At 35.5% G+C, this 16,406-nt stretch overlaps 1 protein-coding gene across 9 annotated transcripts in view; it reads right to left on the bottom strand.

Moving 5' to 3' along the window:
* The window catches only part of GOLGA4 (golgin A4), a 124,243-nt gene that overhangs the window by 65,498 nt on the left and 42,339 nt on the right, over nucleotides 1–16,406 (bottom strand). For 5 of the 9 annotated variants that reach the window (XM_037847247.1, XM_037847263.1, XM_037847296.1 and 2 more), the window contains 5 exons: nucleotides 12,346–12,444; nucleotides 11,880–11,997; nucleotides 10,557–10,747; nucleotides 10,161–10,244; nucleotides 7,790–7,937 (listed from right to left, as the gene is read on the bottom strand). In XM_037847247.1, coding sequence (XP_037703175.1) covers nucleotides 7,790–7,937; nucleotides 10,161–10,244; nucleotides 10,557–10,747; nucleotides 11,880–11,997; nucleotides 12,346–12,444 — 640 coding nt within the window. The remainder of the gene's footprint in view (nucleotides 1–7,789; nucleotides 7,938–10,160; nucleotides 10,245–10,556; nucleotides 10,748–11,879; nucleotides 11,998–12,345; nucleotides 12,445–16,406) is intronic. The other 4 variants (XM_037847255.1, XM_037847272.1, XM_037847288.1 and 1 more) reach the window with 1 other exon arrangement.

Below are 16,406 nucleotides of genomic sequence, written 5' to 3'. Positions count from 1 at the left end.
TATCCTCATACAAAAAGCATATTTCAAACTTATTCTGGATTCTATGCGGTACCACAAATGAAGCCACTTCCTTAAAAGAAGTCTGTCTCCAATAGTGAGTCCCATTTCAATGTTTAAGGAGGGTAAGTGAGAGTTTACTTAATAATAAGACATGTCTCACCTTCTGATTTTATGTTACCAGGTAGAATAAGTGGTATCCACAGTCTATACATTCTAAAATTTAAATCCCTGCTCTTTCCCAATGGAAACTATTCTAGGATTTTGATGTAAATACTAAAAAAGTATGTTCTGAATGTCCGCACAATTTATCTTTTAATTATCAACAAAGGAAAAGTGAGTGAAAAGAAAGAAAGCGTGCATCAGCCACAGCTTACAAGTCTTCTGCCAACATGCAAGAGTGCGCGGGAAACCACAGTCACAGCATACATTAACAGGAAAGCTAAGCACGAACTGCCCAATTGCTGACGAATGTTGCAAGAACACACTGTGTTCTTCCAAGGCAAAATTCAATGTATCTCAGGCAATTTTTATTTAAAACAAACAAACAAAAGAAAAAAACAATTTGAAAACACCTCTAGGCAAAACTGAAATTCTATCTATTACAGAATTAAGATGATCAAAAAGTTAATGAACCTTGAGAACAGTACTCTGTTGGTTAAGTTAATGTGGGGCAGGCCTTTTTTGTTAGCTCCTCTTTCCACTTCAGATGAGGTTCATTCAGAGCCACCAGAATTATACAAAAGGACAAATGCTCAATACAAGAGTTCTATCAGAAAGGCTGACCATCTATAGCTCAATAATCCAACCATTCATTCATCAAATACTTATTTGATTTTTACCATCTGCCAGCATATCCCAGGAATAGGGTGATATAAAGAAAATGCTTCATGAAAAGACAGCTGAAGTAGTAAGGAGGAGGGTGGGAGCATAAAAGAATTAAACCTTAGGGGTAAAGGTTGAAACTGCGTGTTAAAACTTCAACTTCCACGTGAGACCAAGAGAAGAGACGTGTATTTGGTGCAGGATCTATATTTTCTAAACAATATAACTTCTACAGTCAATTTGTTCAAACACTACAATTACATGGAACTTTTAATAGGAAGTGAACAATGGTAGGTCTGTATAGATTAGAGTGAAATAGCAACACATCCTAAAGTAATTTGGGTGGACAATAAAAATATATATTCAGGGCTCCCCTGAAGAGCTGAGGAAGGATGCAGAGGTGTTGGCCATCCTCACCTGTATTGTTGCTGATGTTCTCACAAATGTTGGGGACTGACAGCTTGATGTGCTGAGCCCTCTGTCTTGGGGCTTGCCCTTAAGAAGCTTGTTGCTGCAAGGAGAGGCTAAACCTGCTTATAATTATAAGAGTCTCCCCCTGAGTGCCTCTTTGTTGCTCAGATGTGGCCCTCTTTCTCTAACTAAGTCACCTTGGCGGGTGATCTCGCTGCCCTGCCCCCTACATGGGACCAGACTCCCAGGGGTGTAAATCCCCCTGGCAACACGGAATATGACTCCCAGGGATGAATCTGGACCTGGCATCGTGGGATTGAGAACATCTTCTTGACCAAAAAGGGGATGAGAAATGAAATGAAATAAAGCTTCAGTGGCTGAGAGATTTCAAATGGAGTCGAGAGGTCACTCTGGTGGACATTCTTACGCACTATATAGATAACACTTTTTAGGTTTTAATATATTGGAATAGCTAGAAGTAAATACCTGAAACTAGCAAACTCCAACCCAGTAGCCTTGACTCTTGAAGACGACTGTGGAACAATGTAGCTTACAAGCGGTGACAGTACGACCGTGAAAACCCTGTGGATCACACTCCCTTTATCCAGTGTATGAATGGATGAGTAGGAAAATGGGGACAAAACCTAAATGAAAAATAGGGTGGGATGGGAGGGTGATTTGAGTGTTCTTTTTAATTTTTATTATTTATTCTTATTCTGATTCTTTCGGTTGTAAGGAAAATGTTATAGATTGGGGTGATGAATGCACAGCTATATGATGGTACTGTGAATAGCTGATTGTACACCATGGATGATTGTATGATATATGAATACATCTCAGTAAAACTGAATTAAAACAAAACAAACAAAAAAAAAAAACCTCATGAATGTGAAACCACCACGTTGTCCCCCACACCTCCACCCTCAACCCAGGCTCTGGGATCCACTCCCGAGGTCTCCATCTCTGGGGTCAGCAGCACCCTGCCTGCCCTCCTGCCCTTTCCCCCCTCACCTGGAAAAAAAAAAAAAAAAAAAATGAATCAACCCTTAGGTAAAACTTAGAAGAATGAGGCATTTGCTTTGCCACCTCACTACCTTTTTCTTTTTCTCTCCTCATCCTCAGCAATATTACCAATCATAATAACAAATGCCAGAATTCTGAGGTCCCAGGTAGTATTAACTGTTTCACTGCACTGTCCCAGAGGACACTCTCATAAGGCTAACAAAATCCACCTTTACTCCCACTGCAGTAAATAAACAAAGATGCTAAAGTGTAGATAGGCTGCCAATTTCTAGATAAGCTGCTGATCCTAAAAAGCTGATTAATGACACAAGAATGAACCAGGAAGCCAATGCCTATGTCTTCATCCCAGCAAAAAAGCTACTAATGCATACATATTAAGCTAAGAAAAACACAGGTAGTACAAAAGAATGAATGAAATGCAAATCAACTGAAAAAGCAACAAAATGAATTTTGTCTGTTAGAATTCCCACCCAAACATCAAGCTCCTTTTGTGACTAAGAGCAAAAGTCTAGAGCAGCAGTTCTCAAAGTGTGGTCCAGAGATGTTGAGAATCTTAAAACCCTTTCAGAGGGTTGGGAGGTCCTCCCTTTTCCAAACACACATCTGCAGAAGGCCAGATTTTTTTCATGTATTTCAACCAAAAAATTGTATCACAGCAGACAGAATGCAGAAACAGGCATGAGAAACTAGCTGTCTTCTATTATGGCCAAACAATAATGTAAAACAATGACACTTCTCACACTGAATTTTGTTTGTTTAGAAAATATTGGTATTTTTCATAAAAATATATTACTTAAGCTAACATATATTGGGCTTGTAATTGTTTTCAAATGAATTAAACAAATTTTTAAAAAGTTCTCAGTTTTAATGTCTAAAACAATAACTATCAATATGTATAACTCACATAAACAAAAGCTCTTTGGAGTCCTCAATAATTTTAAGAGTGTAAAGAGGTCCCTGAGATCAAAAAAGTTTGAAAACCACTGATCTAGAGCTTACATGAATGAAAATTAAATGATGCCACCACTCAGTGTCATAAACCAGATAATGCAATACTTATGTACAAAATGGAGCTTCAGAAGTTTAACAAATATCACGTTTGCAACGAAATTCTTTTCTTTAAGCTACTTTCCAAAATACATGACAAGAACCATTATATAAACCGGCTATATGTTGACCTTAAAAAAATTTACAAATTATCTGAATTTTCATGCTCTCCTTACATTAACCATGCAAATTTGCTTATCAAATATCTTGAAATAATCAGGCTAATCTTGAAAAATATTAGGTTAAAGCTAAACAAATTTAATTACATTGCAAATATGATCCTGTAGCAAAGAAATGTGTACTTCCAGTTGCTGATGCTTTCCAGTAAACAGTGACATTGCCAGGAACATAAATAAGTGCACGGTGAGGACGACTATCTAAATAACTGTATGCACATGGCTAGTAAATAAACAACGTATATTGCTTGAAAATGTAATTTCATTTAAAACAATAAATTTTTCCATCAGGTATTTAGTGCCAAAATATTTATCTATTAATTATCTCACATGGCATTCTTAAATTCTACTTTAATTTATATTTTATATTGCCTGAGAGACATGGAATTTTCTTTGTAAAGCTTACTCTAAGTACCCATGATAAGAAAAAAATAGCCCTTACCCCAGTCCTGTTCATACAAGGCTTGGGAAAGGCACCATGATTCACTTATTGGCATGTGTGGATGCACAAAAATAAGATATTTTGTAAGATTTAAGACTCTAAGGTAACTTTTTTACATAAATTATCAACAACTAACACATATGACTTACTTACACATAAGACTTTGGTCTTGTTAAAAAAAATGCATAAATCTTACACATTATTTAAATACATAAACTCTTTTAAAGGGTCCTTCAAACATCTAACAAATATGTTCCACTGAATGTCTTTGGTTTCTCCGAATGAATACTAAACTTATATCCTGCACAAACACAACATGGCAATAAAAAAAGCAACGTCATGAGTTAGCCCAAGTTTTTAAAAGCAGCCAATCATATCAAACCAAGAACTTCAGCAAAGACACGGTACATGAAAGGTAAACAGGATTTACAAAAGTTAGTGGGCTCTGGAAACTTTCTTAATTCAAGCAGAATATTTTGTTCATTTTGCCTAATTACAGAGCACTTTAATGGGGGCGGGGGAGGCAACACTGTGAGTAGTTTCTTTTTTATGGTAAAGGCTATATTTAAATCACCTAAAAGGTAATGAACCAGAAAGACTAGAAGTCTGTGGGGTAAGAATTTATCCTGAGAAAAAAATTCAAAGACATAGAATAAGCTATATCACAAAATTGTTATATTATTCATGATAATAAGGTACAAAATAATCTTCATGTTGATCAATAGAGAAATGGTTACGTAAATTATATCCATGCACTGTGACACAGCCATTAAAATATGTTAGTACTTTAGTAACATGTAAAAGTACTAATATAATGCTAAATGAAAAGAAAAAGGACTATACAAAATTGTATGTATTATATGATTACAATTATATAAAAATCAGGATGGGAGAGAAGATTAAATGGAAGTGTACAGAAAAAACAGTTCTATTTTCATTTTCTCTATTTTCTGTTTGATAATAGATTGCATTAATTATCAGTAGACATCCTCCAACCCTTGCCCTGGTTAAAACACACCTACACATAAACAGGATAGCAAAGATCTAGTGTGAATTTTAGCAGCATTAATATTCTACATTGGTGCTGCATTTAGGATATAATTTTCTAGTATAAATTTCTAGTAATATTACCTAGCACCTAAAATGGAGCATTATGCACTTAAGCGAAATCACCAGACTTCTCCAAGTTTGAAATCTGGTTCCTTGAAGATGGCCATCTGTTCTTAAATAGAATAGTATTTCCTAGAAAGGAATACTGTCAACAACTGTAGTAAAGTGCTCGTAACAAACACATTTATTTTTGGTTTTCTTTATCCACCAAATAATTTTAACAAAACAAGAGTGTCATAGTATCACACTTCAAAAAACATGGCTAACATTTCCACTAGAGAGGAGAATATTACTTCTCCATAGTACTACAGGTTGATACACCATCCTGAAGTAGGCAGGTCACCATGTTCAAGTAGTCTCATTATTTTATGATAGAATTATTCTTTATAAAATCAAAGACATTCAGATTTCCTTTATCCTTCAACCTATGGCAGATATCACAGTTCATCTAGAAAAACTAAGAACAGCAGTACAACGGATTTCAAAGAAAAGTATGGGGAATGTAGTTGAGCCAATTTTGAGGTCCAGAATAAGTGAGTCAAAGGAAGAAGTTGTCTACTAATGTCCACATGTTGAGAAATACAATATCAGAGTTAATTTTTTTACAGCTGAAAAGGATTTAGGAGAGTTCATATTCTTTGTTAATTTTTTGCATAGACACATTTACATCTACAAATCCTAACGACTGTTAGCTTTTGACATTAACATTTCTTCTACATGCCCAGCTATGTGTTTAACCTTCGAATTTTAATTCGAAGAAAGAGAAACACAAATATTTAACAAAGCATTTGATTTCTAAAGAGCCAGATGATGTTCACACAAAATTTATGGAATTCCTACTTCCTTTACATTGACCTTTTACTTCTAGTACTTAATTGGAGTTTTTCTGTCAATTGGCATATGCATAGTAACCATCTAAGAACCATTTTATAATTGAACACTTTTGTTCAAACTCAATTAAGACCATGGATGAAATGCAGTTGGTATGTAAAACTAGTTTCCATTATAGATTTAAAAGGTAATCTCTATATCTCAACGAAACTTAACTTAAAAAAAAAGGTAATCTCTTCCACGTGAAATCAGTCTATTACAATTTTCTATCACAGCCCTCAATAATTATGACTTCACAGATAATTTTTAAAATATTTATAAAAGTACTTATAATTGAGTGGTCCAAAATCTTTCCAAAATGAATGAATACACTAAATAACATATTAATTTTATATTAAGTGAGAGGAAGGGGTAGTAACAAACAAGATATATTTATATAATAGTTATATAATATTTTTGGATGCTGGGGTGTTGGAATGGCTGGAAGGAGGTAAATGATGTGGTGGAACTGTAGCCTATAGCATCTTTTGGGATTTGCTCTATAGCTGCTCATTTGAATTGTGCCTTGAAGGTCTTCACCTTTCTGTATATACCTTGCACTGCATAATAGGCAAGACATTGAGACTGTGGAACTGTAATCCATAACAATTTTTGAAACTACCTATACAACTGCTGTACATTGAGAGTTGACACCTTTCTGTATGTATGTTATATTTTACAATAATGGAAATAACTGAAGTTGTAGACCTGTGATATTCTTTGAAATTTGCTGTCTAACTGCTTGTTAACTTATACTATGAAAGTTATCACTGTTATGCATATATGTTAAAGTTCACAAAAATATATATATACATATTTTTAAAATGTGTGGTTTCAAATTCTGACAGCACACTTAATTTGTGTATGAATGTAAGCAAGTTACTGCTATGTTCTTATATTTTCTCATTTGTAAAATGAGTATAACAATTGTACCTATCTCACAGAATTGTGAGAATTAAATACAAGTAAATATACAAGTAAAGCATTTACAATAGTGCCTTGTATAGATTAATTGCTATTTAAGTGTTGACTAGCAGCAGTAGTAGAAGTGTTAAGTAAATGTTAGCAGCAACATCAGATAATACGCTGCTGCTAATAGCACTACCATTACTACCACTGCAAAATTGAATCTTTTGGAGAAGTTAGCCCCCATTTCTCTGTTTAGGCCCACTCTATTCACTATTTAAGAACCAACTCAAAACTCGCATTCTCAATGATGTGAATGCACCAGTTCATACTGCTCTCTCCTCTTTCCAACCTCTCTCCTTTCTTAGCATGACTCAGTATTGTGCTTCCTTGAACACCATGCTGATTTCTCTACTTTAATCCTAGCATATGTTGTATCAAAACATAATCCTATTATGTATAACACTGCATTGTTCATGTATCTCTACTATATATTATACTTTTTGTTTACCATAGAGCATCTATAAGGTAGCAGTTATTTAATAAATACCATGTTGCAACTAACTGGAGAGTGGCGAGTTGTAAACCTGAATTTTGATACTCTAAGGCAGAGGTCAGCAAACTTTTTCTGTAAAGATAGAATATATTTTAGGCTTTGCAAGCCACATATGATTTCTGCCTCCTCCTCCTCCTCCTTCTCCTCTTCTTCCTTCTTTTCTACCTATTTTTTCTTTTTTTTGTCAACCATTTAAAAATTTTAAAATCATTCTTAGTTTGAGGGCCATACATAAATAGGCTGTGGGCCAAATTTGGCCCACAGGCCATAGTTTGCCAGTCCCTGGGTCCTCTAAGGAGCAGTTCAGTGTCTTCTAAAGAGTATCTATAGTTACACATTTTATCAATATTTAACTACTTTTTAAAATGTTGATCAAGCACTTTGACTTTTGAGCTCAAACAATACAAGTAACTCCTGAGTTCTCACCAGCTCTTTCAGATTTTTCTTTCTGTTCCCGTAATTCTTCTCCCTGGGTAGTCATCTGTTTGATGCGATTACGAAGTTGAGCAATTTCTTCTTCTTTCATTTCCAGGGTTTCATGCATCTGACGTTTTGTCTCTGCTATTACCATTCCCTGAACAGAATTGCAGATTCTGTAAGTATTTGCATGACAAAACTTCATCATCAATAGCAAATATCAAACTTATAAAAAAGGCAGAAAAAAATATATTTCTTACTAAGTACAGGACAAGACATATTTTATGTTTCACAAACTGAAGTGTGTGTTCTGCTCTGTGTACAATAACTTCAGTTACCTAGCATGTTATCAGAGTATTTTTTATATAAAGAAATTTTTCATAGTACATTTAATCCTTACTCATTAAAACACATTTTAGTTAAAAGATTCACTTTACAAGCCTTTTCTATAAATGTACTATAATTTTTCCTATCTTAGTAAACCATTTATAATGAGCAAAATACAGCTTTTTGTATTTTGCTCAGGGACATCACGAACTACAATTATTGATGTGCTGTAACACAGGTATAGCCTCAGAGGCTGCTGAGAGTGTACAGTGACAGCTGTCACACAAGATAGACCAAGACTGCAGTACCAATCTACCTGGCTTTTCTCTCTCTTTTTGTGACTGTCTGGTCCCACTACCACTCCTTAGTATTGTCAGTGAGGCACCCCAATTCCTCCACACTGCTAGTTGCTACTCTCTTCCCTCTCTTTCGATAATCTACACTGGAAATGAAGGTCACTAGGGGGAAAAAGATAATCAAATAAGTATACATTAAATCAGTCATTTGGGGTTAACAAAAAAATGGGTGGTTCAACCTGTCTCATGAAAAGTAAACAGTTTAGGCTTTGTGACAGCTATTTTATGTCTTAAGAAGATTACTTTATGGCCTTAAGAAGATTACCTTACTTCCAGAGTTTGCCAACCTCTCTTTAGAGTATGACTTCAGATGGCTAATATTATCAGACAGTTAACAACTGGGTAAGTGGGTAAGTGGGGCATTGTTAATGAAATTTGAAAACAAAATTGTGAGCCTTCAGTATCTTCAACAAACAAATCACAAGGGGAAAAAAGAGAGGGAGAGAAAGAGGGCAGTCAAACCTAGAGATTAGAAGAAGTCTTAGTCATATCAACCAATTGCAATGAAAGAATCTTATGAGACAATAGGGAAAATCTAAAAGTGACTAGATAGTTGATTACATTAAGGAATTACTAAATTTTTAGATGTGACCCTGCTCATTTTTTAAAACAAAAGTCTGTTATTTTAAAGATATATTAAAATACCTATGGAAGAAAAGATAAGATTTCTTGAATTTACTCTAACACAATCCTGAGTTGCAGAGGATCATGGAGGTTGGGGATGCATAGATGAAACAAGGGTGGCCATGGACGATAACCTTTGAAGCTGGGTGATGTGTTCATGGGAATTCATTTTACTAATCTCTCGAGATACTTTTTAAAGGTTTTAAGTTTTCCAAAATACTTTTTTTAAAAAAGTTGAACTTCATGAAGGTTGTGAAGTATAATCTATCAAAATGATATTACAGAAAGAATGAGAAGATGGTCTATAGTTCATTCCAATAGCAGGATGGCTCTGACATGTTCTTAATTACATAACTACCTAAAATACCGTAATACATTGCTATATTTATATTGTTATAAAGCAGTGTATTAAAGGAAAAGTTGGATGGTACGGAAATAACTGGGAGCTTCAAAAAAGGTCTCAAGAACTTGAGGCTGGAAGACTTAGGTCAGAAATGTTTGAACATGAATTTTTCAGCTGTCTTTCTTACCACAGCTATAGCTGGGGTCTCCACTGTAAATTGCCAATGGTAAAACCCATCCCTTCCTCAATCCTCCAATCTCACCTAGAGGTTCTAAAATTCATTTGCATAACTTTTGCTTATGTTAATAAATACATTATCACGTCTTTATTTTTTAGTCACCTTTTCTGAGAGATTAATCTGTTTCCATTATATCTGAAAGAACATTCTTATACCATTGACATTTAGTGATACCTTGGCTATAAATAATTTAACTTTTTTCTGAAAAGTTGTTATATATACTACAAACATGAATTTCTTTTACAACAGACATTCTAATCTAAAATCAAAATGCTGCCTGGGATCAAGACATCACAGACAGAGAATCAGCTTCACATGACACAAAGGTAATGACAATAGTTAAATAAAACCGGAAACCAAAACCAAAAGATTTTTCAAGGAAGTAGCTGCAATAATCTTGGAAAGCAGAAGTCTGAATGCTTCCAACTGCTTCCAAAAGTGAATTTTTGGGCCCCCTGACAAATTTTAGTATCATAAGCTTTATTGTTTTACCTTATCTTGTTCAAGCTGTTCAATTAAGTTCTTTGCATCACGCAACTGAGTGATAAGTTTAGTCTTCTCAGCCATATGAAGCTCCTAAAAAAATTTTTAAAAATTCATTTTCCATTTCTAATAAAGCTTCTCTCCTCATATGAGAACTCTAAACATTCTATCTAATTTAGATTCTTCTTATAATCTAGTAGAGGAGAACAGTATACAGGAAGTCTCAAAAGTAAAGTCAATGCTATGAAGGGAGGAATTCTACAGCACTCAGGAGCCCAAACAAGGACACTGTCTCTATCAAGTCTATGGAGGATGGAAAGTTTTTCCAAGGAGGTAGTCCACGCTAGAGCCTAAGTATCTAGCTTTACAGGGATAAATTAGAACAAAATTCATTTACTCTTTTACCTTCATCTTTTCTAGTTCTTGAAGTCTTTCATCTAATTGTTCTTGCAGTGCTTCTTTTTCACTTGTTAACAGTGTACATTGTTCCTTATGCGACTGAATTGTTTCCTTACAACGCTGAAGTAAATTCTCTTGACGTTTAACTCTTAGCTGAAGTGTTTCCAATGTTTTAGAAGAAGCTCCATCCCCCACTACTAACAAAAAAGCAGCATGAACAGAGGCAGTCAGTAAAGAATACGAGGTCTTCCTGGGAATAGTCTGTTGGTACACAGGATTGTCAACTTATCCCAACACTCTGCTATACTCTGAACCAGGTTATACCCTAACCATAACCCTAACCCAGGGGACCCTGGTCCATTAATAATTTAGCACCCTTCCAAACCTCTACTCTTTCATCATGTTTGATCTTTATTTGAAGAAAAAGCTGGGTAGTGCATTCACCTCTTCTGTGATTCACTCCATCCCAAAAGACATGTAATACTCAGTAGTTAACTAACATTAATTGAATCCACCCTCCCTAAAAAGACAGTCTGATGAAAATCTTTTGTTGTTCAAAATTGCCCCTTGTGGGTCTTAGCCCCCAAAAGGATTAATGAACTATTCCCTTCAACCACATTCTAATTAGTGTTCTGATTAGTTCTGCTCTCTCCATCTCCTTACATTTATGAGTGATGTTTTCACACCCCAGGGGAATTTCAGGACAAGTTATAGTTTGGTTGCTCAGGCCCTTTAATCTAGTGCTGGCTGGACCAAAAGTTTATCATAACTCTCTTTGAGCAAAAGAGCTGGGGAATAAAAACTAAATTTTTCACTAAATGTGTACCTCAAAGCCTCAGAGAATAGGGAGGCCCATGACTGAATTTTAAGACAAAATTTATTCCTTCTGTTCCAGTTAAAAAGCAAATATAGGGTAAATACAGGCATCTTTGAATGCAGAAGTGCATAAGCAAAACTGATTAAAAACGAAAATATCCATAACAATTACAAACAGCATATTCAATAATCTGAGCAGAACTGACCTGTTGGTATGAAATCTAACACTCTATCAATAAAAGTATAAAATAAAGGAATTTCAATTATAATGAAAATATGCTACTCACAAAATGAAACTTCCAAATCTTAAAACAGTTACTTAGTTATTTTCTCTGGAATAATAACAACACAAAGAACCAAACGACAACAAGAAAAACCCTTGCATCTTTCTATAAATGTTAGGTTCAAGGACACTTTACTTCTATCTCAGCCCATGTCCATCAGCTCATGCCCTGGAATCTGTCAACATCCTCTTCTAGTTTTAAATCAAACTTTTGACAGGATGAAGCTTACCTATTGGCTCTACATCACTCTCTGCATTTTCTTTAGTGAAGCCTTCAGCCTGGGGAAGTGGTTTAGGTAAATCAAGATTCATTGGGCCATTTCGTAACCGATTTTTCAGGAGAGAAACCTAAAGAAAATTTACTTCTCATCAGAAAAAAATCTTGAGAAACTATGGCTTTGGTACTTTCTTTAAAACAGAAAGAGTACAGACTAAATATCTCTTTTGCTACAGTGGGAGGAAAATAAAAATAAAAAATTTATTTCCTATGCAGTTGGTTCTTATATTTGCTATTATCAATAACACAACTGAAAGACACAATGAATCAAAAATTATCTCTAAAGTTAACCAAAGAAAAGCAAAGAGTTTTAAAAATAGGCTATTTTTTTAAAATATCTGGAACCTATTAGACAACCCATCAAAACCCCTCTATTTATCTTTACCCCAAAGTTCCAATACTTCTTTTTAATCTTTTACCTGAGTCTGGAGGACACTGATATACTGATCTTTCTCCTCTAAAGATGCATCAAACTCCTCTTGGAGATGTTTCTTTGCTTGCTGGTCCATTTGGAGCTCCTAAAACAAAGGATTTTATAGTTTTCAGGATAAAACAGAAAAAAGAAACTTGAAGTTTTCAAAATTAAGAACAGGAATCAATAACAGACTTGCATTTCTCTTAAGATGTTATCAGCAACAATAATTAGAAAATAATCAGAAAATACTAATGAAACATTAGTATTCATACCAATAAATAATTTTGTTCCTTAAAGAATAAAATGATCCATGGGAAAAAAAAAGTAAGTTTCTGGAGGGATAATAACTGACTGGTTGATAATAACGTGGAAAGAATAAAAAATTAATTACTTAAAAGTAAAACTTTATCCTACTTTGAGATATCTTACTACTTGCTTTATCTTATATTCACTTGATCTAAAACTAAATTGTTATATACCAAACAGATACCCAATACAGCCTTCCTCCTCCCAATATGTGAAAGTGTTCAAAAGCCAAAATCACAAGCTTCCTCGTCTGAAAAAGGAAAAGGTGAACCAACTGATCACCAAATGATAAAATTTCAAATTCCTGAAATTACTTAAAATTCTGCTTTCTCTGGATCATTAATGAGTCATCCTAACTAAAACCAACGATCTTTACTTCTCTGCTATTCCAGCCACCAATAACTGCCTCCTTAATTCTTGAGGCATCTGCTTTCCATGGTTTCAGGACTCCCAGTCTATAGTCTCCTCTTATAGTTTCCCCTCTGCCGTTCACTGATTCTATCAGTGTCTACCCCTCTGGGCACAATCCTGTGTCTTCTGGGCTTCTCCCTTACACTGTTTCCTTTGGAATATTAACATCTGGTACATTTTAGATACCCCTAGTTTCTAATTCCCCAAACTCAAAAGATTCAAGTCACATTTCACTCCTCTTTTGTTGACCCCCGCATATAATCAAATTCTTTCAATGTTTTCTCTTCAATGTTTAGGTCCTTTTTCCACAACAATAATCACAGGCCAGATCACTATAATTTTAGATGATTAATTTACTTCTAGAGAGATTTCTTACCTCAAGTCTTCCTTCTGATTTAATCCATCCCTCACACATTTGCAGTTTTCCTCAAACAGTATTTTCAAGGACTTATAGCAACTCCCTCTTCTTGCACTGTTTCAAATTTATTAATTCTCAAAAAACTGAAGGTCTGGCACTAACTGTCCACTATTCTCCCCCACACCCACATTGCCTCAAGATCTCTAAGCACATTCTCTACTGCTTCTCTCACTAAAGCTTCCTGGCTTGACATCCTTTCCACAGCATTAGTTTCTAAATGCTGGTTTTCAGATAAGGTCATTCCAGGAGGATGTTTTCACCAATCCATGGTAAAATAACAAACAGAAGGCCAATGTTGAGAGTTTTTCTTAGATCTAAATTTCCTTCATTTAAATAACTACACTTCTTAATTTAAAAAAAAAAAAAGCCAAAAAATAAATAACTAACTATACTTCAGTCTGAGAATATATTCTTTCTAAATTTCGTGGTATTAAAACGACTTTTTTTTTTGTTTCATGAAAGCATGACATTAAAAACACCTGGTTCCAACAACTTACTTTACAGAAATAGAAAAACCAATTACTAAATTTATTTGGAAGGGTAAGGTGCCCCAAATAGCCAAAAATGTCTTGAGAAAGAGAAGTGAAGTGGGAGATCTCACACTACCTGACTCTGAAGCATATTACAAAGCTACAGTGCTCAAAACAGCATGGTACTGGCATAAGGACAGATATACTGATCAATGGAATCGAACTGAGTGTTCAGAAGTAGACCCTCCCATCTATGGACAACTGATCTTTGATAAGGCAGTGAAGCCGAAGCAACTGGGAAAGAGCAGCCTGTTCAATAAATGGTGTTTGGAGAACTGGATATCCATTTCCAAAAGAATGAAAGAGGATGTCCATCTCACACCTTATACCAAAATTAACTCAAAGTGGATCAAAGACCTAAACATTAGCACCAAGACCATAAAACTCTTAGAAGAAAATGTAGGGCAGTATCTTAAAGATCTTGTGAAAGGAGGTGGTTTCTTAGACCTCACACCCAAGGCACGAGCAACCAAAGAACAAACAGACAAATGGGATCTCCTCAAAATTAAACACTTTTGTACATCAAAGGACTTCGTCAGAAAAGTCAAAAGGCAACCTACACAATGGGAGATGATATTTGGAAACCACATATCAGATAAGGGTTTAATATCCCGAATATATAAAGGAATCCTGCATCTCAATAACAGAAAGACAAACAATCCAATTAAAAAATGGGCAAAAGACATGAACAGACATTTTTCTGAAGAGGAAATACAAATGGCTCAAAAGCATATAAAAACACCTGGTTCCTTGAAGGAGGGTGGACCCTTAATCCAATAAGACTGGTGTCTTTATAATAAAGGGAAAAAAGACACAGACAGAGAGGAGAAGGCCATGTGAGGATGGAGGAAGAGACTAACGTGATGCAATTGCAAGCCAAGGATTGCCAATGAACACCAGAAGCTAGAAGAGGCAAGGAAGGATTCTTTCCTCCAGGTTTTAGAGGGAGCATGGTTCTGCTGATATCTTGATTTTGGACTTCTGTCCTCCAGAACTATGAAACAATAAATTTCTGTGGTTTAAAAAAAAAAAAAATTAGTTCCTGGTTCCCTATCCTCAATGTCTTTATTTGGAGAAGTAAAAGCTGGCAGCCCTATAACAATTCTCCTTTCCCCTATTTGTTAGAGAGGACTGGAAGGGAGTTTTTCGGGCCATGAAATTCAAAAGTCTGGAAGCAATGTCTTCCATGGCTTTGCACAGGCCAATTCATTAGCCCAGAATGGTCATACATCTCTTTAAAGGCAATGCAGGTCCTTTACTTTCTTTAAAATTAAATTCTTCCAAATGATTTTCCACAAGTACTATCCTGGACTCTGTTACAAAGCAACCCTAACAGCCTATTAAACTCCTCAATTTATACAATGGTTTTCACGTTTTACATGTTTTCATCTTCTCATCTAGGTAAGTTCTTGGATACAATGGTAGTTGCTTGTCCCTTTCTTCCCTTTCTTCTTCCTACTGCTCTATACTATTCAGCCAATAAACATTCTATACATAATAAAAACCAAAGTTACAAACATCCTTAAGAGTTGCCTATTTAGATCCCCATTATACTCCACAGGCTGGTTAATCAATCACCTAACACCTCCATGATAGGGATCTTCCTAGCTCCAGAACTGCGTCCACTATTTGGGGTGACTTCCCACTGTTTGAAAAGTTCTTCCTTACACTGATTAGACCCTGGGCTGGTTTGAATCTATCATGTACCCCAGAAAAGCCTATGTTCTTTTAATCCAATCTTGTGGGGGCAGACCTATTATGGGTGGGACCTTTTGATTAGGTTGTGTCCATGGAGATGTGATTGCTCATTCAATCCTCTTACTGGAGTCTCCCATGAGAGGATAAAAGGCAGAGACATTTTGGAGACAGCTCAGAGAAGCCAAGAGAGAAAAAGCCCAGAGACATTTTGAAGAAAGCCACAGAAACCAGAAGCTAAACCCAGGAAAGAAGGACCAGCAGACTCCGGCCATGTGCCTCCCCATGTGACAGAGGAACCCCAGATACCATCAGCCTTTCTTCAGAGAAGCTATCGTTCTGTTGATGCCTTAATTGGGATATTTTCATGGCCTTAGAACTGTAAATTTGTGAACTAATAAACCCCCATTGTAAAAGCCAATCCATTTCTAGTATATTGTATTCTGTCAGCTTTAGCAAATTGAAACAGACCCTTAGGGTCACCCAAAACAAATCTAATCCTTCTTCCTTGTGACAACACTTCAAACTCTGATGTTAGCCAAAATCAAACCCTGGTTTTTCTCTCAACAAACTTATTTGTTTCCTCATTTCAGCAAATGGTATCATCATGTGTTGTTCAGGCCAAAAACCTTGGAATCACCTTAGATCTCTCTCTCTTCCCCCCACATCCAATCATAAACAAATCTACCTTCAAAGTATGTGGCA

Source organism: Choloepus didactylus, chromosome 1 (assembly GCF_015220235.1).
Source record: "Choloepus didactylus isolate mChoDid1 chromosome 1, mChoDid1.pri, whole genome shotgun sequence".
In the NCBI taxonomy this organism is placed as follows: domain Eukaryota; kingdom Metazoa; phylum Chordata; class Mammalia; order Pilosa; family Megalonychidae; genus Choloepus; species Choloepus didactylus.
The sequence above is the reverse complement of the archived record's forward strand: the minus strand, read 5'-3'. Positions and strand labels throughout refer to the sequence as shown.